Here is an 11,229-nt window from a genome sequence, read left to right on the forward strand (position 1 = left end):
TACAATTGATTGGACACACTGAGGAGCGTAACAATACTTACGGGGGCAGGGGGCCAGTGCTTTAGACATATTCATAAACTCCAACGATGTACCATACTGTTAGCTGTAGTTTAGTAACTAGGTCACAGCGAGTGTAATTTTACATGTTTAATGAGATAAATACTTTAGTAATGTAACAAGGACATCTGAAAGACTGGAATTTTCATTAGTCTTTGAAGGTGAAGATGATCATAGATTTACTAGATCGCAAAAGCTCCCCCTTCTCCAAGTCATTTACCATGAAAAATCGAGCTCATTCAAATAGCATCATTTCATCTGTATTCCCAAGACAATTCCGGATTCATCAATCCTGGCATAATTCCGCATTCGTGTAATGTCAACGAAGTTCGTTCCTTCCCACTCTATGGGGGCAGAGCCTCCTCTGTTGCGTGGTGAATTGTTGTTGACATGACGCACGCGCCAGCTACGGCTATCACAGACACAGGTGACAAGTCTGGACTGAGTGATGGAAGTGGTAAGGTGATTGACCCCTCCTTTAGGAGGTGGAAGTAACAATACGAATCATGTGTGTGTGTCTTGGGCTGTCATCGTGAACTAGAATATAACGATGTTCATGTCGGTGCGCAAATGGCACCACGTGTCCCTCCAGGGTGTTGTCACGGTAGTACTGCCCAGTGACACGTCCGTAAATAGCGTAAAGGTGTTCTGCCAGTCACACTGATCCCACCACTCACCATTACTGAGCAACATCCTAAACGATCCTTCTGTCACATGTTAAAGACAATACAATATCAGAACTGAAATCAACATTGACATATGTCACTGTAACTTTAAGCCCCAACCATGTTCATGTACCCATAATAAAAAACGCTAACGTTCTTTCAAGAAATTCATTACACGTTGTGAATGAAATGATCTTCTGAATCCGTGTTTCAAATTCAACTTGGCAACTTTCTTAATAGTATCACACCCAAATGGAATATGTCTGTTATCTCATATAGAAAGTGTAGAATTGTTTCAGTGCATGCTACAAGGCAAGGGTTACATCAGCTTTTACGTGTGTTTTTTTGTTTTAAATCAAGCATTCCTGCTTTGTTTTAATTAACCAACTGTTGATGGATTATTAAACCAATGAAAGAGTCCCATGTGTTATGCGTAGATATTGTAATGGAAACATTTAAATGTCAAATAAAATGATGGGTTGGAAATAGAGGCAACTGTAAATAAAGTCGTGTGTAATATCACTGACATGCCTTTGCCTCAACATTCAGACAGTTTTGTGGGCAACATAAGATTCAATATAACTGTACAGTGGAGGTTATTGCTAGAAGACTTTATTATGGCGGAATATCCGTTTTTTCTTTATGGGTTCCATTTCCAGCAAGAGCACTCGTCCAGCGAGCGCACCGGGTATTGATGTGCGCTTGAAATCAATATACAGGCTATCGTGCGCGCGGTATCATTCAATTAAAGTATGGTACAGGACACCAAAGTGCGCACGGCAAACACCACTGCATTCACACCTGCGGGCACATTTGATAGACATGGAGGATGTCAGGTCTGATATCAGACGTCTGTATTTCCATCTCGATTTTACCTACCAGGAGATTACATTTCTCTTGGCCAAAAGGAACAAGATAATCATCTCTGAACGGCAGTTGAAAAGGTTCCTGACACTTTGGTGTCCTGTATCATGCCTTGAATGAATGATCCCGTGTGCACAATATTCATTTCATGCGCATGTTATTTAATGTCTCGTGCGCACGATATGATGTCATATTTAATTCCGTCTCTTCAATTAACATGTCATCGGTTCCCAACTGCGCAGATTGATGCACATGCTGTTGATCACTGGATTGTCTGGTCCAGACTCGATTATTCACAGACCGCCGTCATATAGCTGGAATATTGCTGAGTGCGGCGTAAAACTAAACTCACTCACTCACCCACTCTACCATAAGCAAACTATATTATATCATGCGCACTCTATATTACTTTGTGTGCACAATATTCAACATTGTGCGTACAGTATATTACATCGTGCACATATTATTCTCCTATTCATGTCCCCCAGCACATCCGTAGAACGTATTGTCTCTATAGAAACTTCAAATCTGAAAATAATCGTTTTGAACTAGTTGATTTTAAGTTGCTCAAATGCCTTGTTAAATTTAGAACATGCAGATAGCATCAGATTGGTATAACTTGGAGATCCTGTCCTGTATATAAAATGGCCTAGGACGAGTATCACTCTTCGTTTAGCATACATGTAACTAAAGACGTAACTACAAATATTAAGAAAGTTATTTATACAAATAGTACACATAGCTTGAAAATGCCAAGGTTGGTTGGTTGGTTTTATAGTTTTAGGGCGACGTGGGCCAATAACAGGCCTATTTGCGCCCAACACATTGACTTGATTTAATAAACAATCATATGTAATTTCATCGCCAAAAGGAATCGTTTAGCTAAGATAAAAGAAACGACAACACTATTAATTTGGATAGATGTATACATATATGGAATAACCTCTGCTTCGTGTTACGGATTAAAAACCTTAAGTAATCACTTCCATTTCTGAAACATGAAATACTCATTCAATGAAAAAGCAGTAGGTTCAGATGACAGAGTGTTAAAATGATTTAAAACCACAGAACTAAATCTGTCTAACTAAATCTTGTCTAAGTTTGTACATATGTCGACCGGTAGTACCTGTATCCCACAACTGTTGCCAACTTCTTGTAACAGATTTCGATAAAACATTTTCATAATCTTTAGGGATTGGTTGAAATTTAAATAAATCAACTTCAGGAAACTGTAACCCGGATTTGGCCAAATTATCTACAATCTCATTCCCATGTATTCCAACATGTGCTGGGACCCACACAATGTCGCATGCAATATACTTCATGTTTAACGATGTATCCAGCTTTAATATCTCATGCACAATGTCATCTCTAGATCCATTTTCACCAGCTTCTATAGCTTTGATTGCTGCCATATAATCTGTAAAGATAATTGCATCATGGTCATGTTCATCTACCCATCTCAATGCTTGCAAAATGGACAAAAGTTCAGCTGCAAAAACAGAAAGATAATCAGGGAATCTGAACACCTTAGCGATCGATAAATTGGGTATCCAAAAAGCCCCAGCAGTACGATTATTGGATGGTTCTTTCGATGCATCAGTGTATATATGTGTGAAATTAGAATAATTTTCAGACACAAAGTCTTAAGTTATCACTTTTATTTTAAATTTACTTTAACAGTTTGCAACCCTGAGCCCTCATCTTTATTTTCTTCGAATGCAATGAATGATTTCACAAAATAGTGACAATAATGACATTTTTTTTATAAATAACATCTTCATTAGTGTGACAATTTCACACGATTCTTGCACTGATGTCAAGCATTTTTACTGAATTTGAAATTGTTATTAGTATGCTTTTGCAAACATGAAGCTCTTTATAGTAAAACACTTGTTTGTTGCAGCTGACATCTCTCTGTATATTTAAAACCAGAGAGACGTTAGGTCGTTAGGGCTAAATGTTCAAAAGTGTGAAATTGATCTTTGTGCAGTATATCTTGGGTTCCAAGTTCAAACAAATTTGACACTGTCAATCATGTCCTAGGTCACTTTTGGTATGGTACTGTCATGTTCCGATATGGATGTTCACTTTCTGAAATACAAGAACGTTTAATAAATGTGAATCGTAAATAATTATGCTTATATACATATACTGAGCTGCAAAAGAAACATCATTTTTCAAAACCAAATGCAAAAGTTGTGTTACAAGGTGGTGTTTTTCTTATGATTATACCATTTGAATAACATCTTTTTCAATCCAGATTGACAGTTATTAGAACTTATTACTATCATCAGTGTGTCTCTGCATATCGACCAAATAGTTTCTGAACATATCCATCTTTGTCTAGATGCTGATAGCAACAGCCAACAATCATAAAAAGACATGTTGTATTTAATTTGCACATTTTTATTTTTGGGGATTAAAGTAACAAGTGCCTTAAATATTTTTCAGGAGAAAAGGTATTTCTGTATTACACTATCTAAAAGATACAACACGAGGTTAGGTTAAATGCAACTGGTAATGACTTGTCAGAACAGCTGATTGATACTGCTCTCATTTTCGTCATTAATAAAAGCAGTTTGTATGCACCTTCAATGTCCAGTTTGGTGAAACATCATTCAGAACAGTCCCTACCAAATTCTTAGAGAGCTTTTACGAAAATGGTTCTTAAATATAACAATTCCTGTACACTTGACACTTATTAAAACATTGGCAGATTATTGTAATAAAACAACACAACATTCATTGATATATAAATATACCAAATTATTCTTTATTTTCATTATGTGCAACTGCTACAAATTACGTTTTCATTCTTTTATGCTCTCACTTGGCCCTCATATTTTCATACTAGTAATAATCATTCTCCTCTGAGGTCGATAATCTGACTGATTTTTTTCATCATTCACCACCATACAAGGCACTGTTGACGAGAAAGCACTTGTACGCACCAGTGGTAAATGCTCTGCCACATGTTTCCAGTTGAATTCTTTCATATTCGTTGTTCTCAGATATTTGCTGATTGAGAGATGAGTAGGTCCTTGGTTCAGTGGCCTCATCTGATACAAAAATAATATTTCTGTTAGCAAATGTTGCTGAGCAAATACAGAAACATTGGCCACTTGTATTAGCTTAGACGACTGTTTTCATTTGCAAAGGTAAGCATTTACAGGTGTTTGACATATACTGGTGAACCAGCATCTTAAGGTGAGACACATGAATAAAACTTAACAATTCCAATTTACAAATGGCAAATGTAATGAAGCATATTGTTGAAACGACAAAGGATGGCACATGGTGACTGAGTTTTTTTTCTTCAAACAACTTACATGGAATTGACTGTGTGTGCCTGCAACAGACATTAAAAGAACATAGGTAAAGTACATCTGAAAGGACACCCTACGTTAGAGAACATGTATGTTAAGTTGGATTCCATTTCCTAAGTGTGAAATTTTCATTGTGACGTTATTTTCAGTTGCTATTTCACACTACATACAATGATGATAATTCTTAGAATACTACCTCTAACCCATAATTGCCTTTTGCATGAAACTGGTTCAGCTTGAATAAATTTAAAGTCCAGTGAGTGAGTATTACTTAACACCGCATCAACAATTTTGCAGCTATTTGAATCAAGTTAAAGTCGAAGGAGTTGGTTTGTCTTTATTCCTTGTAGTCCAACAAACACTATCTGCATGTGTTATATCCTCAAGAGATAGCCTCGGAAAACCTCATAAGCTTTACAAGGGTAGCTTGAGGAATGTACTCTGGGATGTTATATAATGGCAGGCTTTCCTGATACAAACACATAATTAACACCTTGAATGTTGTCTGTGTGACGCAGCTCTCATTAGAGTCTGTTTTATGACTAAATGTTTATTTATTTATAAATAAATGTTTCGGAACCATCACACCAAAGCCTTCAAACCATTTCACAACAGGTAAATCCTTGTTGTTGAAACTCATTGTGAGTCTCTCTTGAAGGAATTTTTGACCTAGCCAATCCAGGTATTTGAGGCAGAATAAACCAGTGTTGATATACTAAATAATCTTCGGCTGAAAGGAATATTGTGGAAGCTTCCTCTTCTCCCGTACATTAAATATATGCCATTGTATCTTCACAAGCAAAATCTTCTTGAAGGGATAGTGGAACCATGGAATTGAGAAAGAAAACCTCTAGTGCAGAAAATTTGTCGGCAAATGTATAGTGCAGAGTTGAGGTCAGAGTATATCTTAGGTCTTAGAGTAAAAAAATAATCAAAGACTGGAATCCTATGGATCTTCCTAAATATAGTCTGCATAGAGTTCAACAGGGGGGACCTTCATACAAAAAAAAAAGATAGCCAAACCTTTAATAAATTTCATTTTCAGACAAAAATCTAACACATCCCATCAGGTGAGCCACAGAAATAACTATGAACATTTTCCCCGAGTTTTCCTTGGGAGATATGACACCTACGGATAGCATTTGGTAGACCGCAAGGAAGAAAGACATCACAAACTCTTGAAAATTGTTTTTATTGAAGTTAAACCTGTGGATTCAGAAACAGGTTTCAGGAAAAAGGTAGTCATGCTTCAGAGGGATATATTCGTAGGAATAGTGTAAGCTTTTCATGCTGAGGCTTAAAATTGTGATAAACATTTCATATATTTAATAGAGGCCCATGTGTTAACTTATTTACCACCTTAATATAAACAAGAGCAAATTAAGTATTTTATGAAAGTAAATAATCAAAATACAAGCGAACGACACTTCAATGTGAACTCGTCTCACGCCATTTCACAGGGGTCTTTGCAAATGTAACTGAACAAACGTAAAGAATTTACTATCTGCATCCTAATTTATTGAAAACAACGTACGTGGCTGTGTAATGTTTTAGAATATGTTCGATGTACTTGTTATATACCAATTGGCAGCATCACTTGCAAGATGTCAGATACTTGCACACTCTTTCAACATTAACCCGTGAAGGTCTGGGTTAGAATGTGGCTTCAGTAACCCATACTTGTCGTAAGAGGCGACTAAAAAGATCGGGTGGTCAGACTCGCTGACTTGGTTGACACATGTCATCGGTTCCCAATTGCGCAGATCGATGCTGCTGCTATTGATCACTGGATTGTCATTAAGACTGTGAATATCTTCAATATTGTCATTAATAGAGTCAATATTTTATCGCAGGACATGGTGATCCTCACTGACATCATTCTTCAGCGACAGTTATTGAATTCGTAAGAGACTTCACGTGTAGAATAGGTCTCCAGCAACCCATGCTTGCCACAAAAGGCGATCGTAAGAGGCAACTCAGGGGATCGGGTGGTCAGGCTCACTGACTTAGTTGACAGATGTCATCGGTTCCCAATTGCGCAGATCGATGCTGCTGCTCTTGATCACTGGATTGTCTGGTCCAGACTCGATTATTTACAGACCACCACCATATAGCTGGAAAATTGCTGAGTGTGGCGTAAAACTAAACTCACTAACTCACTCTTTCAACATTAAGACTGTGAAGCTATCCATTCCTATCATATCCAAATTACCCAGAATGGGAGAAAGAGTAATTAAAAACAGTTGCATCCTTATCTATTCTGACTTCACTGCATCTGAAGCCAGTTCCCCTGACACAAAACTTTCTGAATAAAAATCAAATACCCGTGAAAGTGGCATCAACATTTGATAAGATTCAATGAATTAACCAAACATTTCTTGATGTTGGAGGCGATGTTTTGTAACTGAAATTTCTGACGTTGATACAGTCAAAATTATCCTTTAGACAGCATCAAATTCCAATTGTACTTGCTTAAGTTATCTTGTACACAAGCCGTTTTGATGTCCACTTTATGTTGCTCAGGCTTGATCTATCTTATTCTCAAGTGAATATGGAAGGTATATGAGATATGAAGTCTCTAAAATCTTTAAAAAGCACGTGGTTCTCAGAGGTGGAGGAGCAAAGACACAAAGCGGCTTTACTTAATTGTAACGAAATGCAAGTCATTTGAGTTATATAAGAAATACTTTAAAAAGCACATAATTATTATGAAACTACTTACTCGGTTTGTGTACCAGGCACTGAAAAGAAAATGATCATTTGTCAAAACCTAACACAGGTATTAAGGCTGGGACGGGTAACCCCACCCCTCCCCTACCCTACCCTACCCTACCCTCCCCTACCCTCCCCTACCCTGCCCTACCCTACCCTACCCCTGCCCTACCCTACCCTACCCTACCCTACCCTGCCCTACCCTACCCTACCCTACCCTACCCTACCCTACCCTGATGACCCGTGAAGATCCGGGGTAGAATAGATCTTCAGCAACCCATTCTTGTCATAAAAGGCGACTATGCTTGTCGTAAAAGGCGACTAACGGGATCGGGTGGTCAGCCTCGCTGACTTGGTTGACACATGTCATCGGTTCCCAATTGCGCAGGTCGATGCTCATGCTGTTGATCACTGGATTGTCTTGTCCAGACTCGATTATTTACAGACCGCCGCCATACAGCTGGAATATTGCTGAGTGAGGCGTAAAACTAAACTCACTCACTCACCCTACCCTGATACCTGTCATGTTAATTCCTCTCTTGAAATTTGTAAGAAACGGCAATATATGCATCAGCTCTGAGGCTTCGAGGTTTTCAATATTTTAACAATGTAATGTATTCAAAACAGGTGACTGTTAATTATGTCTAAATCTTCAAAGACATTTTAACCTTTTAATGACTGGCGTCTGCATAATCACCCAATGTAGGTTGTCGACATAAATGAAGACATTGGGTGCAACGTTTTATGAGATATCACGCTAGCATAAGTTTGAAAAGTGGTCAAAGTGTCATGGTGACCTTGAAAATAAGGTCAAGGTTACCCAAATCAACTGGTGTCTGCATAATACCCCAAAGCATGCTGACACCAAATTTGAAGACGCTGGGTACAACAGTGCATAAGATATCGCGTTAACAAGAGTTTGAAAAAAGGTCGAAGTGTTGTGGTGATGGTGACCTTGACATACCTTTTTCTCCTTTGCCTCGATTTCGCCGAGACATAATTACAAGAAGAATGGAAAGTAGTATCACTATGGGAAGAGCTATACTAATTCCTATCCCGATTCCTTTTTCAAATCGGTCTTCTGTTAGCGGTCCATCAGCTAGAACTCAAAGGAAAGCATTTCACTTTCATCACTAATTGAATTCATTCTTAGATCCAAGCATTGTTATATGATGTAATGTGATGTTATTTCTTACGAGGGGGACCACTTGCTGGTAGAACAGCCAGGTGTTGATTACCTGGCTGTTCTACCAGCAAGTGATCCCCTTGTAAGAAATAACGAAAAGTGAAAACAAGATGATGATGGTTCGTTAAACAACTTTTTTCATTCGGGTGTCCAAAATTATGAGACAAGTCATCGGAGTTGGGCTGTCAATTTCATGTGACTGTGCAAAATTTGGTTTTGTAGCAACTATTAGATTTTGTGTTAGTGAGCAATTCATCGGTCTCAAATGAAATCAAACAGCTGCAGTTCTCTTACAGAAACAGTTCTGAGCTAAGTGCTTGTTTCAGTTTGGAAAATGACACATACATTCACCATCAGTTGTTGCTGTCCTGGTAACTTTTTCACTGGTGCCAGAAATATTTCTTGCATAAACTCGAAACTGATAATTTGTCTTTGATTTCAATCCCGTAACGTTGCTTAACACAGCCCTGTGTATTCCTGGATCTGGTATCCCTGTCCTCCATATAGCCCAGTTGCTGTCACCTTCAGCAGCTCTGGAATGTTTGTAGAGAACCTCCATTGTAGTTGGAATTCCATTGAAGAATCACGTTTGTGTACCCAATTTCATTGAATCTGAACTCGTCTGGGGCAAGCGGGGCTGCTGTAAATTAAGTATTTGGAGAAAGGTAGTGAAAGAATTTGCCATTGTGACACTTTGAACAGTCTATGACGGCATATCATTTTGTCACATGCTATGATTAGCACCTTGGTGGTTAAAACTCACCAATACTTTGAAAGCATTGCATATGCTAAATTATGATAGCTGACACATATGGGTCAGTCGACCATAACTAGATATCAACATACTTGCATAGTGTTTACTAAATGACTTTCATTGACATGTAAAAGAAGAGATCTGGTATAATGTTAAAAACATGTCCGAGCCAAATCTTTATACCATGGTTGCAAATATTTACAGTCATTCACATGTATCATGTGTAGACAAAAGAATTGATCATAGTTTCCAAATCGGCAACAGTGAGTAGATTATGGTGCTCTCTCCAACTGAATTTTTCACCCTTACAGATTACTTCCCGTAGTCACTGGCATGTGTAACAGTGATCTTGAGTGTTGTTCGTAGGTCTGTGCTGGACACAGTGTGTACAGTTGATGCCCTGATAGGCTCCAGCTGGCCCTCATTGGATCTCCACCAGGTGAAGTTCGGCAGAGGATTTGCGATCACATGAGAAACCATGTATGAAGTTTCATTGATTTCACATGTTACTGTTGGAACGAAACTTGGGTAACCTGAAAATATTAATAAATTACCATTCAAAGAACACTAAATATAGGGATTTCACTGTAGCTGACAGGGTTAGTCAAAGACCAACATCAAAACGAACAATGTCCAACATCTGAGTATAACTACAGAATGGTGAGCCTTTTGGTCGTTGCTCGTCTGCTCGGTAATGTTCACCACACAGAAAAACGACCAGCAGCTTGTGCGCAATGCACCGTGAGGGGAAGCTCGGTGTAAAGAGATATTGAGTTGTAGTGAGCTTACTATAACCCTGGTCCAGTGGCTCAAGTAGCCCTTGACGGTATGAAAGTTGACATATTATCTGTCCTCACTGAGATGAGGAATGTTATTCAAGGCGATGTCATACAACTAAAACCGGCATTTCCTGTCCGCCATGTTGGGTAAACGTGTCTAAGTGAGAGAGAGAAGTGATGTGAAAAACCCAACAAAGCCCACTCACAGTATGGAGTACTGAGGTAATTTTACAAGCAGAAAAACAAAACCCTTGCGAACAGGTCATAAACCTCGAATATTGCACAGAAACTTAGCTGTGTCGTCACACTGAACACACGACCCACCACACACGAAAACGGTGAACACCATGCCATCGCATAAGCAAAGGAGAAGGCCCGGCAAGCGCTACATGCACAGCAGCTACAAACCTAGATGACATTAAAGAACCTATTCTTGCATCCGAGAAAACATTATCCGCTAAAATGGACTCTATAGACACTAAACTACAAGCGGCCAATGACAAAATCGAAATCAACACAGAGTTGTTGAGAATGAGACTCTCATCGGGACAAACGTCGAGGATATCAGCACCATCAACAACTCTGAGAGCAGAAATAAATATCCTCCTTTTTAATGGGATACCCGAATCAGACACAAAACAGGAGGACTCTGAAGAAATACTACGTGAGTTCATGACAAAGGACATAAAACTCCCTGAACTCAATAACAAAACCCACCAAAATACACAATATACCACTAATCACCTACATAGTTGCTTATAATAATACACACTATCAAATCAACTTCGAACTTCCTTATTACCATGAAACAAAGACGCTTAAATTGAAGCAAACACAAAATATTACAGCATGTCAACATACACCAAACAAATCATGAATTTTT

General features: G+C 38.5%; 1 protein-coding gene across 1 annotated transcript; it reads right to left on the reverse strand.

The window, feature by feature from the left end:
- Positions 1 to 3,570: 3,570 nt before the first annotated feature.
- LOC124260218 lies at positions 3,571 to 10,087 on the reverse strand. Its single transcript, XM_046694477.1, has 7 exons — positions 9,819 to 10,087; positions 9,159 to 9,453; positions 8,592 to 8,732; positions 7,638 to 7,656; positions 4,919 to 4,938; positions 4,541 to 4,648; positions 3,571 to 3,680 (listed from the first exon to the last, which is right to left on the reverse strand). The coding sequence occupies exons 2-7, from the start codon at positions 9,370 to 9,372 to the stop codon at positions 3,634 to 3,636; spliced, it is 549 nt and encodes a 182-aa protein (XP_046550433.1). The 5' UTR covers positions 9,373 to 9,453; positions 9,819 to 10,087; the 3' UTR covers positions 3,571 to 3,633.
- Between the last annotated feature and the right edge of the window lie 1,142 nt (positions 10,088 to 11,229).

Source organism: Haliotis rubra, unplaced genomic scaffold (assembly GCF_003918875.1).
Source record: "Haliotis rubra isolate DU_JTF1 unplaced genomic scaffold, ASM391887v1 Scf755, whole genome shotgun sequence".
Classification (NCBI taxonomy): domain Eukaryota; kingdom Metazoa; phylum Mollusca; class Gastropoda; order Lepetellida; family Haliotidae; genus Haliotis; species Haliotis rubra.